Source organism: Plasmodium vivax, chromosome 3 (assembly GCF_000002415.2).
Source record: "Plasmodium vivax chromosome 3, whole genome shotgun sequence".
Classification (NCBI taxonomy): domain Eukaryota; phylum Apicomplexa; class Aconoidasida; order Haemosporida; family Plasmodiidae; genus Plasmodium; species Plasmodium vivax.
The window spans coordinates 326,051-352,686 of record NC_009908.2 but is presented as its reverse complement, the minus strand read 5'-3'; the positions used below and the strand labels follow the sequence as shown (position 1 = coordinate 352,686).

Sequence of the window (26,636 nt, the reverse complement as noted above, 5' to 3'; positions counted from 1 at the left end):
AAAAAGGGATCGGTGGGATGTTGTTAAAGAGGCGCAACTTTCCCCTTCCACTTGGCCACGCGGTGGGAGAAGTGCCTCTACTCGTGTGACGTTATTTATCGCGCGTCGTGGCGAGGTGAGCACCTTAGCTGGGGCTTCCTTCCTGTTGCGCTTACCCAAAACGGAGAAAAAAAAAAAAAAAAAGAAAAAAAAAGAACAAATTAGCAAATTAGCAAATGCGTACATACGCACAATCGTACACTTTCACGCGAAATGTGCCTCTACACCCAATTCCTGTGCGGAATTTTACCAAAAAGGAGAAAACCATCATATTGTTTTTTTTTTTTTTCTGCGTCGCCTTACGCTATTATATATACCCCCGTGGCGTGCGCCAAAATGGCAAAGCAGTGGTGGTCCTCCCAACAGCAAAATGGCAGAAAGTGCGCCCAGCCACTGTGTAGGCAGCCACACGAGGAAATGAGGCGTCCTGCATGGCGCAACAGTGAACAGGAGTGGCCCTTAAAAATAAATAAAATAAATTAAAATAAGTTTTTTTTAAAAAAATGATAACCCACCGTTTTTCTTTAAAAAAAAATGATAAATGTGTCAACCGTTTGAGCGAACAATGTTAGCGTCGTACCCACGGGGCGAGTCACAAAGGGAGAACGTGCTCCCTCCACCACGTCATCTTTACTGTGGAGAAGGACAACATAAGCATTGGCGCTTTCTCTATGCCATGGTGTGAAGGAGCGTTCGAAAAGGAAATCCACAACGAGTGCTTTCTGTGGAGGGGGGAAAGAGGCCAACAAGTTGTTGCCACACCGGAAGTGGAGCAGCCACCTGGCTGGACCCACTCTTGAGGAGGTGATCAATTGGGAGGGCCCTATACGTGGGGGAGCCAACAAATGAGCAGGTGGGGCATAGCGGCTAAGGCGCACCCCCCCCTCGGGCACGCTAACCACAATAGGGAAAAAAAAAAAAAAAAAAAAAAAAGTCAATTTTGCACACCTGTACATACACCCATATGAAGGCACATCGCACAGTTGCGGTTCCCCCATTCAAACGTCGGCTCTTTAAAAAAATAAAAAACACACATTCCAGCATTGTTTCCCATTTTAATTAAAAACTGTTTAACTCCCCTGAGTTGAAAGAGCAATCCCACGTTGTCTCACGCGTAGTTATTCTCCACGCACAGCATGAAGTTGCCCATTGACCTGTCACCCCCCTGCGATAATTCATTTTTGTGCAGCGTTGCTAAACGGAGCAGCTCCGTAAAAAAACGCTGACCAGCAAGTAGCATACCTGTGCCGGCCTTTGTCCTTTTTTGCCCCCACAACTGTCTACACCGCTTCGTTTCTCCACACCGCCTCGATTCTTACACATCCACACGTGCGTATCGCTGGGCGGACGAACCCACCTGCTGATCCGAGGAGGGTGCTAGGCGTCCACCCCCACCAAGGCTACGCATACCCCCGGTGCAGCTCCACACCCCCTGTGCTACCCCCCCTCGCAGCGCGAACCATGGCCAGGCGCAACGTCTCGGAGAACGAAATTATGAGCAAAATCGACGCGCTAACGCTGAAGGAAGCGAAGGGCGCGCCCTCCGTCAGCGTGAGGAACTACACAAAATTTATCGCGCACAAGCTGCGAAAAAACAGGGAGGGAATAATCTCCTGCAAGGAGCAAATCCGAAACCTGGAGTCCCTAACCAGGCGGATGCACAGCGAACTTTCTGATGGCAACAAGGAATTAAAAAAATTAAAAAAAAATATAGTCCAGTCTGACGTGCTGAACGCTCAACTAGAGCTCAACATCATCAGTCAAATGAAGAGGAACAATGCTCACAAGAGTAGGATCTCCCTCTTAAAAAAAAAAAAAAAAGATATTAACAAAGCGAAGGGCATTATTAACAGTGACATTGACTACATGCAAACGAGAGTCCCCATGATAAGGCACAACGTCCAGGAGAGCGAAGAGAAGTACTATAAGTTGATTGGCGCTAAGGACAAGCTGCACAGCGAAATGCTCAAGTTTAAAAGGGACCGGCGGGATTTGGAGCACCACTTGACGCACACCAAGCGGAGCCATGACCTTTTGAAAAGCCAGATGCAGAATTTCGTCGTAGGCCTGGGTCCATAGCGGAGCACGCAGTTGGTATTGCGCAAAACATAATTGGTGTGCGATCAGCATACTCCCGATGAGTAGATGCCGCTCTGCAACGTTTGCCCGCGTTGTCCCCTCACCTCCGAAGGGCATACATTCGGCACATTCGCGTCGATCGTAGCATGTGTACACTCCTATGCGGGGGGCCACCACTTCCACCCAGAACAAACACCCTTGAGCGTACCCCCCGAGCGCTTAAGCGGGGAAGCAAATGTTTGGCAACACCTGGGGGGCCTCCCACGAGTAGCAGCGTAGCAGCGGTTTAGCAGCCGTTTAGCAGCCCCTTACCAGTCGCTTCGCTTCGCTTCCGCTTCGCCTGCGCTTAGGGCGCCGCCCCCCCCCCAGGGGGCGAACTTGTCTATGTAGCTGAAGAGGTAGGAGTCGGAGACGTAGGGCTTCAAAATGTAGGTGGCGGAGTTGTTCCGGTTGGAGGTGTAGTGCACGTAAATCTTCGTGACGATGTCGTAATTAATGTTAATGTGGTATTTGGCGAGCAACTTAATGATGTTGCTGATGATGCTGATGTTCCTCCTGGTGGTGTCGTCCACCTCCTCGAATTTGTTATCCTCAATATCTTGGTCTACACTGTTCGGGTTCGTGTCCTTGGTCTTCTTAATTGGCGAAGAAACCCAAATGAACCCATTCATGCCGAGTATCACCTGCACATTGCAAGGGAAAACAAAAATGTGCTTTTTCTGGTTTTGGATTAACGTCTGCGGTACTGTGATTAGGATCCCATTCGACAGCTTCCCATAAATGGAGGACCTGGTGTGTAAGACGATGCACCCATCGGCGAGGATTCTCTGTACCTCACATGCTATAATGTCGTTCGGCTTATATATATTAATCATATTAATTACATCATTGTAGAGTCTTATTCTTTGGCAAAAGACGCTGATGTTTGTCTGCGAAATGGAGAGCAGTGCTTTGCAGTAGGAGCCAATTTCAACAACCCATTTGTCGTTACTTATGTCTTTTATTTTTCCCACCAGTAAATCTCCTACTGCTCCGGTGTACTTTCCTCTTAACGGTTCTACGTACACTAACTTGTTAATATAGTTTACCGTACCTACGATGCATGCGAAATATTTCTCATCCTCTTCGTATAACCCACTGCCTTTCAAGAACCTCCCCTTGTCCTTCTTGCTCAGGATTGCTTCCCCCGGTAGAACCAGCTTCTTTATATTCGGGCACGCCTCGTCTCCGCTGCGCTGCACACTTTCCCCCTTGTGCTTCAGCGTCTCCGTGGCCAGGATGCGGTTGTTGAACTCCTCGATGTCGTCCAGCTCTTCGTCATACGGCGTCGTCACGCGCACGTCCATTTTGCCTCACCGGGGGGGGAAGCAGGTAAGCGGCCGCTATGCAAAAGCGCTGCTATGCTGCTGCTCAGCAGGCAGGAAAAGAGGAGGCCCAGCGGAAGAACGTTCACCTCGCCTCGCGTGCCACTAACGTGTACGTATGCAGTGTCCTCTTCTCCCCCTTTCAATTTTTACCAGTGCGTGTCGTAAGCCCCTTTTTGTGGCCCATTTTTTGCCGCGTATCCGTATGGCAACCTCACGTTCGTGAAAATTTGCGTTGTGCATCCGTTTGGTTGCGATTTGCTTGTTTATTTGTTTATTTTATTTTTTATTTATTTTTTTATTTTTTGCTACACCCAGCGGTGGCGCGTCGCGCTTCTCCCCCGAGGGAGGGACCTCCTTTTTTTTGAAGCGAACCAACGCGTTGGCGCGGTTCGTTCCGCTGGGGCGCACCTCACGACTTCGCCACGGGTGACCAGCACTGCAGGGTTGGGGCCTCAACCCGTTGTAGCATCGATAGGGTTATCATGATTTTTTATTTTTTTATTTTTTTTTTTTTCATTGCATCTCTCCGCAAAGCAGTTCGCGCTGCACGCAAAGTGCCATGTACACAAAGAAGCCGCCCATCTTTCTGTTCACTAGGAGATGCCCCACTGCGATGCTACATCGAGGCGAGTAATTGCCATCCCCCCCAAGCGGGCTGCACCTTGGGGGGAAAGTATTCCCCTGGTGGAGGGTCTATTCAATTCGTTTCCCCCTTCGTCTTTATGTTATTTACATTTATTGGGGTCCCCTCGCACATGACATAAAAGGAACAAAGATATTACTTTATCGTCATTTTTGTGCGCAGCATGGAGTCAAATTGGCCCCCCCACACCACTCTTTTTTTCGCCTCTCTAAAAGTTGTCATCAAAATGAGTTGAACGGTGTGTGTTTCAGTGCCCCTTCCTCCCAGCGGGAAAGACACCTTCGCCGCGTTCGTATGCGACCCGTTGGAACATAAGCGAACGTTTTTACAAGAAGGAAGCAACCACGTCGCGGAGGTAAAACCTGATTTGCACTTGGAACAACGCGGCCATTTAAGCGTGTTTCCCCTAACATACCATTTAAACATCATTCAACTGCTTTAAAAAATTAAAACCCCATATCGACTGCGCACAGCAACGGGGGTAAAAAAAAAAAAAGGAAACGTCAAAAATAACGGAGTACTAAAAACGTGTACGCATGAGCAGTGCCGCTTCAAACAGGCAACTTGTCTCACCGCAGAGCGACCGATAGGGGAAATTAAAACTAAAGATAACATGTTACTCAGTTTGAAGTGTTCCCCAGTTTGCAAATGGACGGTTTATGTGCAGCGCGTTTGGCGGTACACGTTGGAACGCTCTCGTATTTACCACTGTCCTGTGCGGACCAGTTGCCATTTCAGCTGACCCGTTCAGGCGATTTGGCATATATATAGCTATCCCGTTGAGGCCATTTGGCGCTGCTGCAACTCGCCCAGTCAAAAGCGCGTTAAGCGAATCGGAGGTTATGTACCCCACTGTCAATTTTATTGACGCGCCGAACGTACACGCAGGCATGTGAAGTGATGCAATGTGATGTGATGTAATGTTATGTGATGTAATGTTATGTGATGTATCCTGTGAGTTCCCCAAAAAAGCCCTCAAATGTTCTGTTGAATATTTTTTTTTCTGCGCAAAAAAAAAGCTTGCAAGGACAGGCAAGTAGCCAAATTGTAAAAAAAAAAAAAAAAAAAAAAAAAAAAAAAAATAATGGAAACATTTCCCCCCCATATAACAACATATTGCTTAAACGTTTAAAAAAAAAATAAATAAAAGAGAGACCTCTTAGCAGCTACATTTCCCCCACTCATTTTAAAGCAAAAACTTCACAATTGCGTTTTTTTGAGCAAGTATAGAAAAACTTGTGCAAAATAAAATATTTTTTTAAGTTTCCCAGATTGATTTGGCCCCTTTTGATTGCCTGGTAAACATTGTACCCCTTCACGTGCTACTCACTCATGCATGCTTTCGCCTCCACCCATTTGAACGCCACTTCCGTTTGCACAACATGTAAAATAGGAAGCTTCTTCCTTCCCCCCCCTTTTTTTAAACAAACGTGCGCACAGAAGTTAACCCAAGCAGCGAAGCCTTTTCTGTGGTGGTCCTTACGTAGCAGCACATTGCGCTGGGCGACGTGGTACGCATAGCTGATCGAGCGAGAGGACCATACACCCCTGTGCAATTTTAAGCACACATATTCATGTACGTGCACATTTCCCCATTGCATATGCGCACATAGCGACTCGCGCACGTGTGCCTACTTCCATGCGACGGACTGCCATTCCGCGAATAAGCGATACATGTCGAGTGCACAGTTGGCTGCCCGCGCGCAACACACACAAGGCAGCAACACAGTGACAGCCGCCCTTCTCATATTTTGCATATCAAGTAAGGTATTCACAAATTTGTGAGGTCGCCGGTTCTTTAATTCGCAAGGCTCTTGCTTCCGTCCCGACTTCCATACCGATTAATTCGCCATCAATTCGCCACTACTTCGCCACTACTTCGCCATCACTTCGCCATCACTTCGCCATCACGTCGCCACTACTTCGCCATTACTTCTCCCCAATTCGCGCCTCTTTCACCCAAAGCGTGATGTGGCAAGCCCTTCAATTTGAAACCGATGCGCAAGGAATGTAAAAAATGCAAAGAGCGCAAAACTGTATAGGAAGGACACAGCAGAGCGAAGCGGAAGCGGGCGAAGCAACTCGAGAGAGAGCCGAATGAGCTTCTACTCGAAGGGGTGCACACAGGTTTCCACACAGACATCCGTGTAGGAAAACCCGTTTGGGAGCCATATAAAGGAGTACCCTCTTCGAATGCCCCTTTCCTTTTTTTTCTTTCCTTTTGCATTATCTCCCCCTTTTCACCACTTGACCCAAGTTGCATATGAATAAGTCCTACGATAAAGCAGTGAAAGACTACTCCATTTATGTATACGGAAGGATACACGATTTAGTGGAAGAGCTAAACAGGTATCATCAAAAATGTTACATAAATAATGAGAAGAATGTAGACCTTTGGAAGGAGTTCAAATATAAGAAGAGGAAAAGGTTCCGATTCCTTTCGGTGCTGGACTACTATGCTAACGTTAGAAACAAGAAATGGGAATTCGATATCATTCCAATTGTGTTTAATGAGGAGTATGAGATTCTGCATCTGGGCGTTTCGATGCTTTTCAGTGACAATTTTTCGGAGGAATACAAAAGGGGTAGGTACAACTACATAGAGCTCTTCATTTGTAACTACGAAAAGGAGAGTGCGAATCAGTGCCAAAGTGAGTGGACACCCTCGCTGCTTTCCAGAAATGGACCGAACACAGGCGATATTATGGACTGCCTGGTTAAGGTGGAGGACTTGAAGAGGATATACAGGGAGGAAGAGAGTCTCCGTAAAATAAACGCAGAAATGGTTAGGCCGAGCAACAGCAGTGAAAGTAATGATGAAGAGGATGATGCGGAAAGACGTATGGTCACCGCCACCATGCATGATGGTTGCTACCACTTGGAGAGAAAGGCCGGGAAGAAGCAGACGGGTTTCTCCTTAGGGGAGGACTTTTCCAGCCAAGATGAGCAGTTCCCACTTTACAGCGTTAGAAATGACCCCCTTGAGGAGGAGCCAAAAATCAATTTGAGTAGCGTCGGCGAGGAGGTAGATGCGCACTTGCTACTTGCGCGAAATGTAAACGTCATTCAAGACAATGATATGTCCACGCTGAGGAGCAACCTCAGCTGCGATAGTGGTAGCAGTGTGAGAAACAGGTTCATCGGTAGCAGTGAAAAGGAGGGGTTACTCCCTCCGGGGTATTATTATAAGAAGGATGAGGAGAGTAACTGGAAGGGCGGAAGTAGCAACAGGGAGGATTCTTCTACCGATGGGGGGGCAGCGATGAACGGGAGGGCAGGAAAGGAGCGTGAGGGAGCTTACCCCTTTTCGCATCTCGGAAGCGGTGTTGACCTACACAGTAGGGAGATGGAGCACACAAATGATGCCGACCAAGCAGCCATTCACAAAGTGGCGTACTACAAAAATGTGAAAAGGATAAACGAATTGGAAGAGAAGACGTACATCTCGTCGGAAGGGGGGCCCACAAAGAGGGTGATAAACTATGAGTACCTCTACAGGAGGAGCGAGAGCGAAACGATGTACTTGGATGCCCTGCGGGGGAGGAAGAATCCGTGCGACGAGGGCGACTCCGCACAGGGGGACGCCAACGAGTTGGGCGCGCCGGAGGAGAGGCCCTTCGCCAGCACCTGCAGCGTGGGGAACGGCTACTCGAGGAGCGTGCATGCGGCCGTGGAGCGGAGTGAGATAGTGCTGGAGGGAAGCCGCAACGGAGGGGATAGCAGCGGTGGAGGGGGTGACGGAGGGGGTACCCGCATTGGACAGACCAGTCGCTGCGAAGAGGCCAACCGCACTGGACAGACCAATCGCTGCGACTTCACACGATTCACGAAGCACGAGCAGATAACGCGCGTTAACCACAATGAGACAATCCAGAGCAGTGACCAGGTGCACATCGTCGAGAGGGAGGAGTACCGCAGGGACACGTACACCACGACGGAGAGCAGGAGCAGCCACAATATACTGGCCGACTGCAACTCACAGGAAGGTAAAGGTAGCGAAGCTGAAAAAAGGAACGAGTTTAAGCTGGGCTTCTTCAGCTCCAAAGGAAACAGAACGTACAATGAAGACAGAGTAATCACCATTAGGGATGTGAATGAGTTTGTGCAGAGGGAGTATAAGGAGGTGGTCGAGGAGGGGGGGAATCTGCCGAGCGAGTCCCTCGAGAGGGAGTACTACGACATGCTGCAGAAGACGCGGGGGGTGGACAGGTCGTTCGGGTGTCCCTCTGTCGAGTCCGAAGGGGGGGTAGCGGCGTCTGGGACCTCCGCGGCCGGGACCTCCGTTGCCGGGTCGACCCCCCCGCCCTACATGTACTGCGCCATCTACGACGGGCACAACGGAGAGAAGGCGGTCAACATCATCCAGAAGCTGCTGCACCTGCATGTGCACACGTACTACATAAATGGAAACGGAATGTGTAACTCGCTGAAATACGCCTTTCACAAAATGGACGAGCACCTATGCAGGAAGGCAATAAATAATGAAGAGGAAAACCACTCGAATTTTTCCAGCGGCAGCACCGCCTGCGTCAGCGTCATCTTCACCCACATGATGTATATAGCCAACATAGGGGATAGCAGGTGTGTCTTAAGTAAAAACGGAAGGGCAGTTGTTGTGACGGTAGATCACAGGGCCAGTGGAAATAAAAAGGAAGAGGAGAGGATTATAACTTCTGGAGGGATGCTAGATGAGGAAGGGTACTTGGGTGGCTGCTTAGGAGTGTGTAGAGGCTTTGGCTCTTTTGATAAGAAGACTAGGGAAAAATTAAAAGGTCTTGTTTGCGAACCGGACCTCTTTCAAATAAAGCTAACGGATGATGATGAGTTTTTAATAATCTGTTGCGACGGTATTTTTGATGTGATGACATCTCAGGAGGCGGTGAACACCGTGAGGGCGTCCCTGGTGGAGAGCTCTGACCCTACTGTGGCGGCGGAGGCCCTGTGCCAGCTGGCCTACAAGAGGAAGGCCCTCGACAACCTCTCCGTCGTCGTCGTGATTTTTCAGAACCCCGAGATGAAGAAGAGCGCGCAGTCCGCGGAGGGCGCCAGCTTGTACGCCGGCCAGGCGGGCCGCGTCCGCAGGAGGTACGTCGGCTGGTGTAGCGGCGGAGCGGCGATCGAGAGGGGAGCCGTTGAGAGAGCATGGCTGAGTGTGTGCCGTTGCGTGTATGCCGTTGCGTGTATGCCGTTGCGTGTGTTCTAGTGTGAGTTCCTATGTGAGCGCATGCATCAGCCATCTTGCGTGTGTGGACTGTCATCTCATTTGGCTTTCCCCCCTTCCCCCTGCAGAATAAGGTTCTCCTCCCTGAAGAATTTGATAGGCCCCTGATGGGTGCAGCGCTGCAGGCGAAGAGGTAGTGGCCAACCGTAGGAGATGACCCCCAAATAGGAGCCACGAGCCAGGAGCCGCACCGCCGTGGCAGTGGGTCGAACGAATAACCCTCGTGTGAAGTAGACCCACCTGCGTATGCTTGGTACACCTCTCAGCAGAGCATGCGCCTATTTTTTTTTTTCTTTTTTTTTTCTTTTCTTTTTCCTTTCTTTCCTTTTTTTTGTTTCCTTTTCCTGGATGACACTGTTTTCGCGCGCCCATGTTGTTTCCCCCCTTTGGAGCCACCCGCAGATAGGTGCCACGCGGGGAGCGACCATTTATGATGACTTCTGCTCCTGCGCCCTGTGCCACTGAGCAGTTGGCAGTTGGCAGCTGAGCAACTGATCCGCTGTGCAACTGAGCAGCTGTGCAACTGAGCAGCTGTGCAAGTGCGTATCAACGCAACACCCCACTGTTAACTGACTGTACCGTGTACAAACGATCGCACCGGCCCCTCGCCGCGTCAGTTGTTACGTGAGCTCCTCGCGTGGGATGCAGCGGATGGATTGGGGCAATTTTACATTTTTGGTGAAAAGGCTCATTTAGCGGGAGGAAGGGGGAAGGCAGCTCGCAGGGGAAATCGCCCCACGTGAGAGTAACTCGAGGGGGAAACAAGAGGTGGTCCCCCGGGGAGGCACGCACAAGGGCGAGCTACTTCCCCCAAAGCAACGCTTCAACGATCTATGGCTGACCGGCACGCCCCATTTAAGAAGAACAAAAAAAGGAGGAGGTTCTAAAGTGCAATTGGGAAGGTCACTACTGGAGGCGGAACAGAGAGTTAAAATGTCAACGCGGGGTCGCTCATTTGCTTTAGTGCAAGTGGCTACGGTTAAAGGGGCTTTTTTTTTTTTTTTTTTCTTTTACGGGGTTAATTTTTTTCCCTTGTTAGCGCTCACCTCATCTTATGTGGCGTATGAAGAAAGATATATGCATTAAGATCCATTAGCTCAGTGGTTAGAGCGTCGGTCTTATGTACCGAAGGTCGTGGGTTCGAAACCCACATGGATCATCAGTTAAGAAGCGTTTTGGAAGGAGGAAGAGGAGGAGAAAAAATGTGTTAAATTTGCACAATAACAATAGCCCATTGGTGCATTCAATTTAGAGGGCGCATTTTGTTGTATTCCCCTTCATAAGAGAGTAACATAAATAAATAATAAAAAAAACTTATATTTCCTGTGAGAAGAAATCTCCATAGAGAGAGAAGCAAAACGGGTGAGGAAAGAAAGGAAATAAATATTATTATGTATGCGTAATGACTTTTCTGTTTTTATACTTTTTGGATTTATAAAATTCAGCACTTTTTACATTCTTTTGTTCTCCTCTCCTTTTGGCCTTCTCAAATGATCACTTCGCGCAATCGGAGGAACAGATACGGTAGCACACCCGGGGGGAAATAACCTCCTGTTGATGTGGTCACTTTTGTTGGAGCCTTGCTGACCTACCGACTGTCAAGAAAATTCCGAGCTTTACATAAATAACCCTTGGGAGAGGCCAAAGGCAAAAGCGCGAAGAAGCGCGAAGAACAAGATGAAGATGGAAGGTTAAAATTTCATCCCCGGGTTTGTTTCTCCACTGTGTAAATGGGATTGCAAATTTGAGATGGGGGAGAGGCGATCCTTCTGCCAAGTTGGCTGTGCGGTGATTAGGTTGGCCCGTACTTTGGGCAAGCACAACTTCGTCCTTACGCACGTTAACTCGTATACATACATATATGCATATATATATATATATATACACATATTTATGTACATTTTTATTTTTCCCCTTTTTTTTTTATTCGCTTCTTTAATTTTGGTTCGCCGGGGGTGGGGAGGGCCCTTTCCCCCCGCAAAAGGGAAGGCGCGCCGCAAACTTGTTGGCATCGCTTGACATTTTTGAAGAAAAGAGGAAAGAAAAGGAAAAATTAAGAAGCGCAGATGAGCATATTATACTCACTCATTTTGGGCACATTTATGAAAATACCCCCCTGTGCATTTGCTCGGGCTGCCTCCCCTTCTGTGCTTGCCCGATGGTACCGCTGCCACCCGCGGCTTCTTTCCTTCATAGAAGAAACAGAACAGCGCGGAGAGTTATACAGTAATGGTAGTGCGCGGCAATAAAAAAAAAAAAAATTATAAATATATATATATTTTTTTTTTTTCTTAATAGAAATATGCCTTTTTTGACTTGCCTTCATAATAAACGACGCCTCTATATATCTCTCTTTTTTTGCACAGTCAAAAAATTCGACAGCGGCAGGATTCGAACCTGCGCAGGCAGAGCCTATCAGATTTCTAGTCTGACTCCTTAACCACTCGGACACACTGTCTCAACTGGAAGTATCTTCCCCTCCATTTAATGTGGCTCCCTCTCTGTATATATGTATAATATGCCTCCTTCTTCCCAATAAACCTCCCGCAGTTGCGAAGGCCACTTTTGCGAGCTTTTCAAAAGGGAGAGTTTTAAAAAAATGGGGCAACCTCGATCGTTCTAAAGCCGCCTTACTTCTATTTTCTCATTTGAGGGGGCAATTTTTCACCATGGGGGATTCCCCCTGAGCTGTTTTTTCCTCCCGCACGGCGATCGGCGCAGGGGGGTATCAGCCGCATCCCCATTTTAAGATATCCAAGCGGGTCATCCACATGCATAAACTCTTATATGCTGACGGAACCGTCCTGCGTGCCACTTTTTATTCCCCATTTTGTGAACGTAGGCATATTGTGGGAGTGGGGAGTGCCCTTCCCGCAAATGTTTTACAAATGGTTTGCTCCCCTCTTGTAGTTCCTACGATGAGCAGCGGGTGCAACGGAACATTCCAGTTAGAGGCACCCGCTGCGACTTTTTTTTCCGAACCACCGACAGATGTGTTTCCTATTTTACGCCAGTGCCTTGCGAGCATAACACGCGGTACTGCGGGGCAGCATTGCTTCTACGGTCGGCACCCACCAGGGACCACTGAATGGGTTAAGTCGCTCCACGCCAGCGGCGTCCAAAGGAAGGCACAATAATATATGGCATAATTACAATGTAATACGGTGCAATATGCCATCGTCGTACACGCGAGTGGCGGGGGAGTCCCAGTTTAACTCAACGCGGGTCCCCCTTTTTTTTTTTTCTTCTCCTAAAAGGACGCCCAAAAAAAAAGCATCGCTTCATATGAGCAAATGGGTGGCCATCTTTAAGGTGCATTTGGGAGGACCGTTCGCACAAGTCCTTTAAATGACCCGCTTAGCAATGTAGTAAAATAACTGCGGGTGCTAATTTGTGTTCCTAGGCGGAGCTCAGGAGGCCTACTTTAAGCGAGCATTTAGAGTACCTACCTACGTGCGTACGTATGTATGGAAGTATACAAGTATATATATATATATATATACATATATGTATATACTTTCTTTTTTTTTTTGCCGAATCGAAAATACATTTCTCCCACTTTAAGCGAGAATTCCCCTTTGCCGATTTTTTTTTTTTCCTCTTTCCCCCATGTCGCTTTAGCGAAAATATTTCTGCTAACCTGGGAGAGGCGTACGCATATGCATGTATGTATGTACGTATTCTTTTATATGCCTCTTTACATACATGTTTATAAATTCCCCCGCCGGACTCATTCAGCTGCCGCGGAAACAGCGAATGACTCCACAGCAGCAATTGCATCGTCGGGGATCGACCACTGCCTTCTTTGACATGGTCCATCGCTCGCTAGTCCGCAGCTCCACTACGTTTGATTTTTGAATAAGATCCATTTTGTCACTTTTTTTTTTTTTTTTTTTTTTGTATTTTTTGGGGCATTCGTCGGGACATTTGTCTGTACAGACCAGCACCCAGCGCGGCACACGGCCAGACATTGCAGCGGACAACGGCGAGCTGGAGCATACTGCGTGTCGTATTGCCCCTTTTTTTTTTAACCTTTTCTTGGGGAGAATAAACCAGTTGGGCGTTTTTCTCTGCCGTGGCTAAGGGGTGACCAGCTCGTCTCCGCCACTGGTGCAGGCACATGCGCACGTGTCTGTTCATTTCGGGGGGACTCCACCTGCGCGAGAGACTTCCCCCCAGGTGACACAAACGCGTTGCAGCGAAGGAAAAGGCGAACGCGAAAGCGAGCGAAACGGCTAATGGTCCACTCCAGCCCAGGAAAAACAAAGGACAGAAAAAAAAAAAAATGAACAATACGCGAATGCGAGCGCATAGGCTAATGAGGCACATAAACGTCGCAGCTTCAGAGTTGTAATTTGATCCGGGCTATCACTTTTTGAAGACACGTGTACAGTTTTTTTTTTCCTTTTTTTTCCCCACTTTTTAAGCATTCCGTGTGTGCCTCCCACTTTGGTATGCCTTTCCCTTCCCGTTGTGCGTAACGACATGTGTAGTAAGGTGAGAGTCTCCGACCCCCCCCCCTTTGATGTAAGCCCCACCGTGCTCACTTCACTTTCGCAAGGATGCTTAATAAGGTGGTCTGGTTGGTAGCTCCGCTTTATTTGCGCGCAACGTACGGTGGCGACGTGTATGAGGATTTCAGTCCGACGGCTCCGCACGAGGGCGACCGGCACAGGTGAGGGCACACGCGAGTGGCACCATCGAATCGCGGTTAGCGCGTCGTTTCCCGCATGTGCATATTTTTTGCACAGCGGTTCATCCCGTTAATGTATTTTTTCCCCCCCCCTTTTTAGCAGCCACCCCCGGGTGCTCACGGAGTGCATCTCCAGCAAGTACAATGACGGCGGTAGGAGGAGACATCCCAGTGGGGGCTTGACGGGGATACCAGAAGGGTGCCTTAGCGAGTTGGATCAAAACGACGAAGACGGGGGGGAGGGGCCCTCCGCCGGGACCCCCCCGAAGGATGGCCAGGAAAGAGAGCAACAAAGGGAGCAAGGAGAGCAAGAAAGAGAGCAAGAAAGAGACCAGGAAGGAGACCAAGAAGGAGACCAGGAAGGAGACCAAGAAGGAGACCAAGAAGGAGACCAAGAAGGAGACCAAGAAAACCGCCAAGTAAACCGCCAAGTAAACCGCCAAGTAAACCGCCAACAAAACCGCCAAGAAAGCCGCCTACCCAGCGGAAGGCTGAGCAGCTACGGGGGAGGGCCGCCCGACGCCCGCGAGTGCAGGAAGCAAATTCTCAAGGGAGGAGAAAACCACGCGTGCAAAAAGAAGCCAAAGGAAAATGTAGCAACGCCATCGACGGATGAAGCAGTCCTGAACAAAAATAAATTCCGCCAAGATTTCCTAAACTTTTACTACGCCTTGATAGGTAAAGGCATTAACAGATCCAAGGCGGACGTGAAGGCAGCCAAGAACAAGTTGGATGGGGGGTGCGAAAAAAAATGCAAAGAGAAGCCTAAAGTTTATCCCAAGGCAAAGTCCTCCTTGCTGGATGAGTGCTGTGTAAAAAATAAAGAGAATTCTCAAAACCCACTGACTGTTTCGAAGGAGGAAGGTGGCTTGCGAAATGGCGTGTTTGAACCGGAGGAGAAGCATGCCCGGAGAAAGAGGGGGCCGCAGAAATCGCACCTCGCCATGCCGAACGGGGGCAGCGTTGGCGGTGTTGGCAGCGTTGGCGGTGTTAGCGGCGTTGGCAGCGTTGGCAGCATCAGCAGCTTCAGCGGCCTGGGCAGCCCCAACAGTGTTAGCAGCGTTGGCAGCATCAGCAGCCTCGACAGCGTCAGCAACCTCAGCAGCGTTAGCAGCGTGGACAGCAGCGGCGTGAGCGTCGGAGGAAGCCTCTCCAGCGTCGACAGTAGTGTGATAAGCCTTGGTAACAGCCGCGATAGCAGTGTGATAAGCCTTGGTAACAGCCGCGATAGCAGTGTGATAAGCCTTGGTAACAGCCGCGATAGCAGTGTGCTCAGCCTGGGAAGCAGCCGCGACAGCCGCTACAGCAGCTGGGGCACGGGGAACAAGACCTATCACGACAAAATGCTGACGCACCTGTTTGGTCTAGCCATCCTCTTCTACAGCAACAGCTCCTACGTGGAAAAAATGGCCAAACAACTGCCCCAAAATTACTACCTGTGCTACAGAGATTTGCACCAAAATATAAAACGCATATATGAAAATAATTTCACCCAAATGTATGAGGATTTTTACGAAATGGAAAAAAAAATGAAGCCAATTGAGCAAAAAGGAGTGGAAAAATATTACTACGCTTTTAACCGTGTGGTTTACACGCTGCTATTATTTCTTTACGAAATTTTGCAGAAGGAGGATGCTCTGCATTTAAGCTTTGAGTCGTTGCCGATGGAATACCGTCTGAGGAGGGACGAACTGGTGGACACAGTCACCAAGGCCACTCCAAGCGATATGAATGATATTTATTTTACAACTTATAAATTTTTCGACGCGATGTGCACCTGTATGGACTTATCCTCCTGCTTTAACTTTAACTACATTGGCAAGAAGCTTATTAATAACCTCCACCAGAAGGGAAGCTTCCACAGCAAAGTCACTTTGGAAATGAAAAAAATTAAAGAGTATATGGCCAACATGCAAAACGATATAGTGGAATATGTGAAGGACTTAAATTCCTATTTTAAACACCTTTTGGAATATGCTGCTCGGGAAAATTTATTTTGCGAACCTGTGTTGTATTGCTACTCTCTCTTTTTGGACTACTACCTAGCGACGATTGATCAACTGCTGGACCACCTGAACATCCATTTGAAGTACCCTGTTAACAAAGAATCGCAAGAAAGCCTCAGCCATATATATAGAGAACTAAAAACGCATGCAGACAATTTGGGGTGCACTATGCGCTGCTTCTATTTTAAGAAGAATATCAAATCCGACCCCGAATTGTCCATCATTTCTCTTTTCACAGATTCTAAATTTAGGTTACAGCTAGCGGATAAGTACGCCAGTAAGAAGTACGCGGACTTTATTGCCCTCATGCTGAACATCCTTGACTACCTGCGCGTTTTAGTGGCCTCCCTCACTTCCCTCGTCACCCTCCAAACGGTGCACGCCCTTCTGATGGACACCGAGCATGGCAACATCAAATATGAGGACGCCATGAAGGTGATGAGGTACTTCACCAGGTACATCTCGCACAACAGCTCTGTGTTAGCGCAGCGGAGCGGGGCGCCGTGGAGCGGAGCGTGAAGAGAGCGAAGCGTGAAGAGAGCGAAGCGTGAGGAGAGCGAAGCGTGAGGAGAGCGAAGCGTGAGGAGAGCGAAGCGTGAGGAGAGCGAAGCGTGAGGAGAGCGAAGCGTGAAGAGATCGAAGCGTGAAGAAAAGGGAATGGAAGAAAATCGAAGCGAAAATAAACTGATCAAAACTAAACTGATCTAAACTGAACCAAAATGAACGGAACGAAAACCCCCGTTGGACGCCCAGCGGAACGCCCCGCATGTTGCCCCTTTTAACCGAACGGGATGTGCGAACTTCGCGACGGGATGCCCCCGCGGCTCGGCCTGTTACCGGGAGAGGTGAGCTTCCCCCCCACACACGCACACCGCTTACCCGAAAAAAGATACCATTTTTTAATTTTCTTGAAGTTACAGTTACGTGGAGAGAGGTACACCCATCGATCGCATGAGGTGTGTACCCACAGCACGTACAAGTAACCCCTCCAACATTTGGAAAAATTAAATCTCGCGCGTATGTGTGTGTAAAGAACTTATTCACTTAGTATTTTCCAATTAATTTGCAGACCGCCTCGTTTGTGTACATGTGTGTGCGCGCGCATTCGATGCACGCATCACGTATGTTCGTACGTATGTATATAAACACTGTTCATTTTGTGAAAGCAATTTTGTCTCTACAGGTTTTTCCCCCTTTTTGTTTACGTGTCATGACTGCTTTGCTTTTTTTTTTCCATTTTTTTTGTACATGTATGTGTAGTTACTTTTGTAGCAATTCCTAAATCACGTGTATGTGTGGGCGTGGAAATACACATTTGTGTTATGCCTCCGTAGCTGTGCCTTTTTTTTTTTTTTTTTTTTTTTTTAAATCACCGCGCGCTACTTTTAAAGGGTAGAAGAGGGAGAACAAAAAAAAAAAGACAAAAAATGAAGGCAAAAAGAGGAGGCAAAAAAGAAGAGGCAAAACAGGCCCACCCCCTTCTTCTCATGATTACCTAAACGAACAATTAACTTTTTTTCATTTTTAAAACAGTTTTGCGATCGTCAAGGTGGTTAGCCGTTTGGGAAGTGGTCCCCCTTTTGTGATTCCCCCATTGTGGCCGCACCTCTGCACCGGTAGAAGTTCCCCTTTTTTTTGCGACCGTTGGGATGTGCCGCCCCCTGCATGCACCGCAATATTCTTTCGTAGCGGCAGCGACGCCCTTTGGTGTGGGCCTCAAAACAAAGGGAAAAAAAAAAAACATTAGCCTCTCTTTAATGATCCATGAGGTACAAATAATGGTGTGAAGCAAAATTTCAACATTTTTTAACACACAAAGGGGGGCGCAAAAATGTGACATCCACTGCCGCTCCACCGGTTAAGCCACCTCAACGCGACGTTGCAATTGTTCGCTTCTTCCATTCGTATGTAAGTATGAACGTAATGAGGACCGTCTGGAACAGCCGGAGGGAGAGCAATCTAATTTTTTGTCCCCACGGCTAAAATGACTTGTCTGCAAAATTAATGGCGGGTCTCCTTTACATTACTCATACATTGTGTGCTTCCCTTGTGGCGTCTTCAAAATGTTTTTTTTTCTTTTCGCTTTTCCTAACAGAAATAAAAATGGACGGTGGAGAGGATGAGGGGGCAACGGAGGAAAGCATTCCCGTCGTGATTTTGGACCCGGGGTCTTGGTAAGCACAGAGGGGAAAACAAATCGACCAGTAGGCTGCGGCAGATCTGTAAGAGGAGAAAAAGGCAGGCAAGAAAAGAACTGACCCATAATATTTACCCCATTTGAGTGGCCCCAGTACTTAAAACGTGGCAGACCCCTTCGTCCCGTAAAATTGTGTCCACTTACTCGCACCTATTTGCTTCCGTAGGACCGTCAAAATGGGAGTCGCCACGGAGGAAATGCCAGCTCTGCAAATCCCCTGTCTATACGTAGAGTATGATTTGGCCAGCGCCCTGTGTGTGAGCAGGGATACACACATGTGTATGTTTTTATTTTATTTTTTATTTTTTTTCTTCCCTTTTGCAGGAAAGTTTTCTCCAATTCGAGGGAGGTGAAAGTAGGGAGAGAGAGAGTCATCCGATAGTTGACCACGTCGGGAAGCCCCCCAAGATGGAGGCGCGACATCGTCATTTGGCTCCACGCGAACGGATGTATGAGCATGCACATTCGCGCTATCACAAGTGTACATCTTCACGCATGCGCGCAATGGGCCCGCTCCACCACACAGTTCGGACTCGAGGCAGTCGAAGAGTACACCCGAGCTAAATACGAAGCGGCCAAGCTGGAAGGAGAGGAAGGTGCCCCCCAATGAAATAGCTACTACGTGGAGATGGGGGGAAAAGGGAGAAAAAGAAGAATAGACAGAAAAAGGCGAAAAAGATTGACCCCTCTCCAACAACGAATAGACATGCGCGTATATACAGACCTAACCATTTGTAGCCCCTCTTCCACACCCCTTCTTCAGGCGACGAACTGCTAACTGTGAAGATGACGTTTTCTGACCCTCGACATCCGCTGAGCGCGAACGACTTCGCAGATTTGTTCCAAGTGTATAACTACCTGGTGAAGGTAACGGAAGAGGGGGAACTCCCCACTGGAGCACATACACATGCGCATCCCCACATATATACCAACCTACATGCACACATGCACATGTATGTGTTCCCTCTGTGGGTTCCCCCCCCCATTGCGTCCCACAAAACAGAGACTGCACATAAGAACAGGCGACTACAACTTACTCGTCGCCATTCCCGAAAAAGTGGAAAAGCTCTTCATAAGTAACATGCTCAATTGGGCATTCAAGACGCACCAATTCGCGTCGATATCTTTTATTTACAACTCTCTCGCGGCGTCCTACTACTACGGGATGAGAACAGGTTCGCAAAAAGGGGGGAAGCTGAGTTGTGGCTTCTCTGCAGTTAGCGGTGCTCCGATTTGATGGCACCTGCTTCCTTTGACATTCGCACATCTGATTGTCACCTGCTCAAGTGGAATCCTCCTTCGTTTCACCTCCCCCATATGTGAAGCCCTCGTTGTCGACTTAGGCGAAAGCGCAAGCAGAGTATCCCCCGTCGCGGAAAATCACGGGGTTTTCCTAAACAGCGCGAAGAACTGCGAAATAGGAGGCTACCTAATAACTAAATACATTTCCAATTTTGTCAAATTGAAGGATAGCCACGTTGACTACACCCTTGTGCAAAATTATAAAGAGCTAAACAGTTACATAAGTCTAGACATTGACCGGAGCATAAAAATGAACAGCGAATGTAATGGCTTGTTGAAGCCTCATAAAATTCCATACAGTAATATTTACATAGACCCCAAGGCTGAAATGTTAAGCCACGAAATTTATTTTCAGCCTGAGTTTTTAGCGCACTTACCTGGATATTACTACAAGCAAAACGTAGTGCCGTTAAGTCAGCTAATTTTCGAGTGTGTATGTTCCTGCCCAATGGATTTACGAAAAGAACTGATGAACAACATTGTCCTCGTTGGCGGGGTATCAGATTGTGTGAACATGCACGAACGGTTACATAATGAGCTGGTCAATATTTTGCGCCTTAAAAATTACAGTGAAAGTACAAAAGTGCACGTAAAAAATGAGAGCATGTCTAACATAGCCGCTTACCTAGGCTGCAGAAAGTACGCCAAAGCCATTTGCCATAATAAAAATAAATGGGTTACACGGGAGGATTACCTCGCGACGGCTAACGCGAAGGTGGTACAACGGCTTTTGATGTGGGCTAACGTTTTGTAGAGGTTTTCGAAGTGGGAGACGCCATACACGCATTTTGTTAAAATGGTGTCACTGCTTTTTTTGGCGTTGTTATGGTGACATTTTTTTTTTATCCCCCATATGGCTAGCCTGTTCAGGTAAAAAGTTACATTTTTTTTATTTTTTTCTCCAAATGGTTAGCTGTTCAGGCAAAAATTGCTTCTTTTTTTTTTTTTTTTTTTCCAGCTAGCTAAAAACATAACACAGTTGGTAAAATTGAACGGCAGTTTTGCGCAAAAACTGACGTGGAATTTGCATCTTTATAGTTTCATTTTTTTGTTTTGCAAAATGCTGGCATGCTGCGAATGCCGTGTGAAGATGAAGGCTTTATTCAACACAAGAGGGTAAGCGGCGGTGCACACGGGGGGTACATAAATGTAAATATATATGCATGTGCATTTGCGTGTGCATACGTTTCACAGAGGGTTAGGTGAAAACGGGTGGGGCCAAACCCGCACGGACACCGTTTTGTGCACACAGCAGTGCACAGGGAAGTCTACCCCCAAACTGTGCACGCCCCGCAATGGCCAATCGCGGGCCCACGAAAAATCATAAAAAGAAGATGGAGTCACTCTTGTAAAACTTGTTCAAGCCGTTGGTCTTCACATTCAAATCCAAGTTGTACTTCTTCATAACTTCGATATAGGACCTGTACCTCATGTAGTCCTGGTTGCTTTCTCTTTTTTTCAAAACATCAAGCTTTTCACATTTGGACGTGGCTCTATTTTCAAGCGGCAATTTCTGCTTAAAGATGTAGGCAATTTTTCTGTTGATAGCTTCCGACCCATCTGGAAGCACTAAGTTGTTGTACTCATTTAGCTCAGGTTTTGTGTACCCGAACTGTTCCAGGGCTTCATATATGGTGTCATAGCTGATGTTTTTGCTGAGTTCTTCCTCCTTCACTTTGTAGTCATCGCTTCCGTTGTCGCTTTGGCACTCGTTATCGAGTTGTGCTTTGGCTTCCTCCGCGTTGGAGGGGTGCACATTTGAATGGTTTTCCCGCGCGGTTTGATCACACCCCGTTGAGGTGTTATCGAACTGCTTCTGCTGCGCCTCCTCTTCCGCGCTCCTCTCCGCGGTGCGGTGACACTTGGACTCTATTTGGTTGCTCCTCTTCTTGTGGAGCAGGCACAGAAGCAACTCCTTGTCCTCCTTATTAGTAATGTACCTATTTAACAAATCAACGTACGACTTTGAAAAATCGTAATATTTTTGAATGAAAATGAAAAACTCCGCATGCAGTTTGGTGTGACTCTTGCAGATCATATGCGACTGTAGCGATTTGACGCACTTGGAATAGCGAAAGCAGTAGATGCACATGTTCTCTTCGTAGATTTTCTTCCCAATGGTCAGAAGAACCTTCTTCAAATTCGTGACGTACTTCAAATCAGGGATGTAAAATGTGTAGTTATCATTCATGTGCTTTATATTTTCCTCTACTGAGTTAAAAATTCTGTTGTCGAAGAAGCACACCTGGGGGTTGTCGTACTTTACATTCTTCGTCATTAAAACATCTTCCTTCGTTGCGTATTTAACTTTTTGCGCCTCGCAGTTGTTGCTCGTGTTGCTGCCTCCGTTGTTCGCCTTCCTGCCGCTGCACAACTCTGCGTGGTTTTTTTTCTCCTTCTTTTTCTTCCCGTTGCTGTGCTTCTTGTGCGCGCAGTGGTTGCCGCTAGGGGGGTTTGCACTATGCGGGTCGTTTCCGCTGCCACTTCCGACGCCGCTGCCACTTCCGACGCCGCTGCCACTTCCGATGCCGCTCCCACCCCCCTTGGTCAAGCTCTGCACCTTCTCGTTAAAGGTCACCTCGTTTACGGCATTCAAATTCAGCAGCTTCCTCTTCAAGTTGTATTTGTGCCACTCGGACTTAAAGTGGTACCGGAAGAAGGAGTAATTGTAAATCTGTATATTGCACGTGTAGCAGTTATACGTTTTCTTATTCAAGTCGCTATTTTCGATGTAAATATTCACTTGGTCCTTATGGTACATGTCGATCGTGGAGTTGCTGCTCTTGTTGATGTACTCCTGAACGATGACGTCTTCCTTCTTCATGTTGTAAATATTTTTTATGTCCATTGGTTTGTTCCCCGCCCGGTTGCCTTCCATGTTGGTTGCTTCGCGGTGGGGGTCCTCCATGTTGGCTGCTTCGCGGTGAGCGTCCTCCATGTTGGCTGCTTCGCGGTGAGCGTCCTCCATGTTGGCTGCTTCGCGGTGAGCGTCCTCCATGTTGGCTGCTTCGCGGTGAGCGTCCTCCATGTTGGCTGCTTCGCGGTGAGCGTCCTCCATGTTGGCTCTCTGGAAAGGAGATCGATCGGATGGGTGTGCTGCGAAAGGGGCGGTCGCCTTATGCACAGCACTGGTTTGGTTAGCAGGGGGGGGGTATTAACTCCTTCGTGTATACTCTTGCGTAAGTGAGGTGTTGTCTGTTTGGGTTTCCCCGAAGAACTTCTTCGCGTTGACTTCACTGGGTAAGATGTTTCTGTTTTTTATGCCTTTCGGGCGGACTATCACTTTCATCCCTGTCGCGCACTTTTTTCCGCGTCCAAGTTGCCTCCCCCGTTGAGCTATTTTGGCTGCCCTTCGCACTTGTCTTCTCCGCGAAGACGTGCATACGGGGGTGCCAGGGGGGGCGCGACCCGCTGAGCAGTGGCGTGCACCACCTCACATGCAAATGCTCCCGCGCGGAAGTGATCACGCTTCACACAAACTGAGCCGCGCTAACTCTGCAAAACACTGCCCCTCAGTGCGTCTTCAAAAAAAGTACAGATTAATCCTCCCACCACCATATGTCGGATGCGCCTTCCCAAAGTGTGCAATTCGCTTCGGTGATGAATATGCTCCGCTCCGTTTTTTTAAAAAAAAAAATATATATTCTTTCAAAACGGAGCGATGTTAAATACGTACAAACAATTTTTTAATCAATGTATTGTAAAGCGGTTTTCCTCTTCCCAGGAGCCGCGGATGCGCAACAGGTGGGGAAGCGCCGCAAATGGAGAAGCGAAGCGAATGAAGGAGGGGATGAAACTTCGCCAACAGAAAGCGAAGTCACGCAATGATGTACGAGTGGACGCCCCCGTGTAAAGGCGCTTTTAAAGAAAAATACTTTTCAAGGGGGCGAGTACGCAGATCGTGCCATCCTACAGGATAAAAGCGGCACGGAATGCGAAAAGGCGATTTAAAAAAAGAAGGGGGATGGCCCAACTTGCCGCAATTATAAAAAAAAAAAAATAAAATAAAAAAAATATATATATTATGTTCATATATATGTATATATTTAACGACTCCACTGTGCTGTTTTTCCTCTTTCTTCGGGAGGGCCAAATCGCCGCTCCAGGTGAACATGAAGCAAAGCAAACTTCTACGGCAAAATGGTATGCGCGTTAAGTATATGCCATAGGAAAGAAGCGCGTGACGTACGTGAGCATGACGCACGTGCGCATAACTTACGTGGCGTTTGTGCCTTCGTCGATCGCGCGAGAGGTGAGGAATCCCTTCCCCGCCAACTTTGCTGTGCTCTTCTTCCGCGGCATATGGCTCTGCTGCTGCCTACGCTGCGTCGCATTTTTTTATTTTCATTTTTTCATGCAAAAAATGTTATCCATTTTTTGAGGATTGTTTGTACGCATGGAGTGAAAACGAAAAATCAAAGGGACAGTTCGCCGTAATTCGTTCGAATGGACCTTTCGCCATATCTGCAATTGTGCTCGCGCGTAAAGAGGAATTTGTAATTTTTTCTGAGCGACATTGCTCAAGAGGAAGAAAAAAAAAAAAAAAAAAAAAAAAAAAAAAAAGCGTAACTTTTTCGCTCTTCCATTTGATGCCTTGTGGCAAAAAGCTTAACGTGATTTACGAAACGTACCGTGAGGATGTACTTTTTGTGAAGGATGACCCACCGTTGAACTGCTTTACTTTTTGTTGCGCAAGACGGGAAAAGGGCCACCTCCTCACGAATGGGGTGAAAACCAAATTGTGTTTGCCGCCAAAAAAGACCGCAATGCGTACCTGGCGGGGGGCGCAAGCGCGGACGCGGCACTCCACGTGAGTATAGGGACATATGAACATTCGAACATTCGAACATATGAATAAAAACCTACACAACGGACACCTGGCTCGCTTTTTCTGTCCTGCCCCATTTGACCACTCGAAACGGCAGCATAGCACCAACAGCGGCTGGGGGTGACGGCCAACCGGTGGGTCAAACACGCGCAACGTAAATTTCGAAAAGGGGGAAAATGAAGCCACCAAAAAGTGTACATTCATTGGAGGGACAAAATGGGGAGATAAAATTCACCTCATGCGGACGCTGCCAGAGAGGGGGAGACGCCATTGTAACTGTTTATACAAACGTGTGGGAGGATGGACAAAAAAAAAAAAAAAAAAAATGACACAATTGAGGAAATTTCAACCAATGTCATCCTCATAGCGAAAGTTCTTTTGCCGATTGCTTTTCACCTCCGATCTGCGCTTCTTATAATTTATTGACTCCCTCTTTTCCCTATCCGTCGGTTTTAACACTCTTCGCTTTTCCTTCTGCGGGTTGGTTTTTGGAAAAAAAAAAAAAAAAAATAAAATAAATAAATAAATAAATAAATAAATAAAAAAATAAATAAATGGTGTGCTTGCTTTGCCGTGCCATTACATATGAGGGGGTGAACGAAGTTGAAGCATTCACCGGGCAGGCAGACCATTCACATAATTGGGGCCATCCTTAAATGCTCGCGCAAAAGGGAGGAACCTGTGTGGCCGGACTTACTTCAATTTCGTGCGTAATGGCATCCTCCAGGTTGTCCCTGACGGAAGTAATTTTATCGTACAGCAGCTCCCGCGCGTATATTCTGTTTTTTTGTAAGCACCTGCGTGGGGGTGGCCAAAATGGAAAAAAAAAAACACGTAAATGTATAAACATACACACGCACACATATTGGTTATACACACTGGTGATGCACAACCGAGGCGTAAAAGGAGTTGGGGGTTAGTGGCAAAGACGGGAGGGCAGCGCAGTCTGTCTCGCAACTCCAAAGGGAATCACCAAAGTTCCTTCAGCTCATTTTTCCCGCTCTTTCTTTCTCCCAGTTGGCCCTCCTAACCTGTGCTTGTGGCATTTGATAATTATTTTCTCCCCCTCCCCGCTGGCATATCTAATCATGACGCAGTTATTCGTTTTGTTAACCTTCTGCCCTCCTTTTCCCGTGCCCTTGATGAACGTTTCTTCAATGTCCTTAGGGAACACTCCTATGCCTTCCAACTTTTTGCTTATCAATTCGAATTTATTTTGATATGACTTGTTCACGTGGAGGCGCAGTCTGCTTGTGGGTTTATTCCACGGTGCGAATTTCTGCTCAGCGCAAATGAAGCTTGGGTACTGAAAGGGGGGTGGAGAAGCAGATGGGTTGATGAGCAACAGCACACACCTATTTTCGTGTTAACCATCTCGTTGGTCGAACAATTGGCGGAAGGTCCTTCCGATTGGTGTAATCCGCTGGGAGTACCTTCACAATTTTTTCTTCCCACTGTATGGTGCTCACACAAATTAGAAAGTTTAAGAGGAGCAGGAGGAGGGTGCGGCTGGGCGGCATTATAAAACCTTTCCGGCGCCAACCTCGGGTGCGATCGCCCTGAGGAGGGGTCACCACCAAATGGGGGAGGAGCCACTTTAGCGGGGGTCACTCTGAATTGTTTGTGAACACGGGGGGGAAATTCTTGTCTTGGTGTTCTTTAACTTGAGCATCCTCCCAACGAGGTGTTAATTTGCTATAACTCAAATTGGTGGCCTTCTTTTTATTTGTTGTGCTCACCCTATTGGGGGCTCTTCAGGTCTTTCTCAAGGAACCCCTCGGTGGGGGGCAGCAAATGGAAGCAGATCAAACGGCAGTCTACCCCAGCTGGTGTGCCCACCCCTCAGTGAGTTTCCACTCGCGGGGAAAAAATTCTCTTTTAAGCCAAACGGGTTGCAATAGGTAGCAATTTTGAAGGGGCAAAAAAGGCAGGTATATGGAAGCCCCTCCCTCTCTGCGCTCATAAAAAACGCTACACAGTTTTTTCCCCGTCATTCCTTTCACGCACATAAGTACATACTTACATGTGTGTCATGAGGAGTGGGCGTACACAGCAGGTGGGTGGTAGCTACATTCATGTGTTTTAAAAAAAAAAAAAAATAAAGTTACCACGTAAATAGCGACGCAGTCGAGAAAGGGGAAAGGCCACGTTCAGAAACGCCAAATGAGGTGAAGAAAAAAAAAAAAGAATCAGTGAGAAGAAGGAAGCCCGCCCAACCAGGAGGAGGAGCCCTTTTGATCAAATTTTTGTGACATTATCTC

General features: G+C 47.7%; 8 protein-coding genes and 2 non-coding genes across 10 annotated transcripts, besides 16 other annotated features; 5 read left to right on the top strand and 5 right to left on the bottom strand.

Moving 5' to 3' along the window:
* Positions 1-195: 195 nt before the first annotated feature.
* Positions 196-229: a microsatellite.
* A 748-nt stretch (positions 230-977) lies between these two features.
* Positions 978-1,001: a microsatellite.
* An 83-nt stretch (positions 1,002-1,084) lies between these two features.
* Positions 1,085-2,118, top strand: PVX_000725 (hypothetical protein, conserved; the record flags this gene model as incomplete). The annotated part of the gene is made up of 2 exons (XM_024731207.1): positions 1,085-1,368; positions 1,493-2,118. Exon 2 carries the CDS (start codon positions 1,501-1,503, stop codon positions 2,116-2,118), a length of 618 nt encoding a protein of 205 aa, XP_024586943.1. The 5' UTR covers positions 1,085-1,368; positions 1,493-1,500.
* A 308-nt stretch (positions 2,119-2,426) lies between these two features.
* On the bottom strand, positions 2,427-3,464 carry PVX_000730 (exosome complex exonuclease rrp4, putative; the record flags this gene model as incomplete). Its single annotated transcript, XM_024731206.1, has 1 exon — positions 2,427-3,464. One exon carries the CDS (start codon positions 3,462-3,464, stop codon positions 2,427-2,429), a length of 1,038 nt encoding a protein of 345 aa, XP_024586944.1.
* Positions 3,465-3,767: 303 nt separating this feature from the next.
* Positions 3,768-3,815: a microsatellite.
* A 185-nt stretch (positions 3,816-4,000) lies between these two features.
* Positions 4,001-4,028: a microsatellite.
* Positions 4,029-5,047: 1,019 nt separating this feature from the next.
* Positions 5,048-5,106: a microsatellite.
* Positions 5,107-5,206: 100 nt separating this feature from the next.
* Positions 5,207-5,239: a microsatellite.
* A 1,152-nt stretch (positions 5,240-6,391) lies between these two features.
* Positions 6,392-9,457, top strand: PVX_000735 (protein phosphatase 2C, putative; the record flags this gene model as incomplete). The annotated part of the gene is made up of 2 exons (XM_024731205.1): positions 6,392-9,213; positions 9,418-9,457. The coding sequence occupies 2 exons, from the start codon at positions 6,392-6,394 to the stop codon at positions 9,455-9,457; spliced, it is 2,862 nt and encodes a 953-aa protein (XP_024586945.1).
* A 910-nt stretch (positions 9,458-10,367) lies between these two features.
* Positions 10,368-10,390: a microsatellite.
* A 74-nt stretch (positions 10,391-10,464) lies between these two features.
* Positions 10,465-10,537, top strand: PVX_000737. Its single transcript has one exon. It is a non-coding gene; the product is annotated as a tRNA-Ile (tRNA).
* Positions 10,538-11,019: 482 nt separating this feature from the next.
* PVX_000740 (hypothetical protein) lies at positions 11,020-11,849 on the bottom strand. Its single transcript, XM_024731204.1, has one exon. The coding sequence runs from the start codon at positions 11,359-11,361 to the stop codon at positions 11,041-11,043; it is 321 nt and encodes a 106-aa protein (XP_024586946.1). The 5' UTR covers positions 11,362-11,849; the 3' UTR covers positions 11,020-11,040.
* Positions 11,227-11,279: a microsatellite.
* On the bottom strand, positions 11,755-11,836 carry PVX_000738. Its single transcript has one exon. It is a non-coding gene; the product is annotated as a tRNA-Ser (tRNA).
* Positions 11,850-12,860: 1,011 nt separating the features above from the next.
* Positions 12,861-12,894: a microsatellite.
* Positions 12,895-13,255: 361 nt separating this feature from the next.
* Positions 13,256-13,286: a microsatellite.
* A 1,026-nt stretch (positions 13,287-14,312) lies between these two features.
* PVX_000745 (hypothetical protein, conserved) lies at positions 14,313-17,586 on the top strand (the record flags this gene model as incomplete). Its single annotated transcript, XM_024731203.1, has 2 exons — positions 14,313-14,461; positions 14,515-17,586. 2 exons carry the CDS (start codon positions 14,313-14,315, stop codon positions 16,565-16,567), a joined length of 2,202 nt encoding a protein of 733 aa, XP_024586947.1. The 3' UTR covers positions 16,568-17,586.
* Positions 16,560-16,705: a microsatellite.
* Positions 16,749-16,811: a microsatellite.
* Positions 17,419-17,443: a microsatellite.
* Positions 17,587-18,151: 565 nt separating the features above from the next.
* On the top strand, positions 18,152-20,301 carry PVX_000750 (actin-like protein, putative; the record flags this gene model as incomplete). Its single annotated transcript, XM_024731202.1, has 7 exons — positions 18,152-18,222; positions 18,412-18,477; positions 18,570-18,600; positions 18,772-18,841; positions 19,009-19,112; positions 19,249-19,420; positions 19,571-20,301. The coding sequence occupies 7 exons, from the start codon at positions 18,152-18,154 to the stop codon at positions 20,299-20,301; spliced, it is 1,245 nt and encodes a 414-aa protein (XP_024586948.1).
* A 200-nt stretch (positions 20,302-20,501) lies between these two features.
* PVX_000755 (hypothetical protein, conserved) lies at positions 20,502-22,455 on the bottom strand (the record flags this gene model as incomplete). Its single annotated transcript, XM_024731201.1, has 1 exon — positions 20,502-22,455. The coding sequence occupies one exon, from the start codon at positions 22,453-22,455 to the stop codon at positions 20,869-20,871; it is 1,587 nt and encodes a 528-aa protein (XP_024586949.1). The 3' UTR covers positions 20,502-20,868.
* A 1,649-nt stretch (positions 22,456-24,104) lies between these two features.
* Positions 24,105-24,139: a microsatellite.
* Positions 24,140-24,710: 571 nt separating this feature from the next.
* Positions 24,711-24,730: a microsatellite.
* On the bottom strand, positions 24,721-25,895 carry PVX_000760 (hypothetical protein, conserved; the record flags this gene model as incomplete). The annotated part of the gene is made up of 4 exons (XM_024731200.1): positions 24,721-24,849; positions 25,073-25,172; positions 25,407-25,681; positions 25,809-25,895. The coding sequence occupies 4 exons, from the start codon at positions 25,893-25,895 to the stop codon at positions 24,721-24,723; spliced, it is 591 nt and encodes a 196-aa protein (XP_024586950.1).
* Positions 24,900-24,960: a microsatellite.
* Positions 25,896-26,636: the final 741 nt, after the last annotated feature.

Bases quoted from the DNA above. Each gene is read 5' to 3' on its own strand.
- PVX_000740 (XM_024731204.1), bottom strand. From the start codon at position 11,361: ATGCCAACAAGTTTGCGGCGCGCCTTCCCTTTTGCGGGGGGAAAGGGC.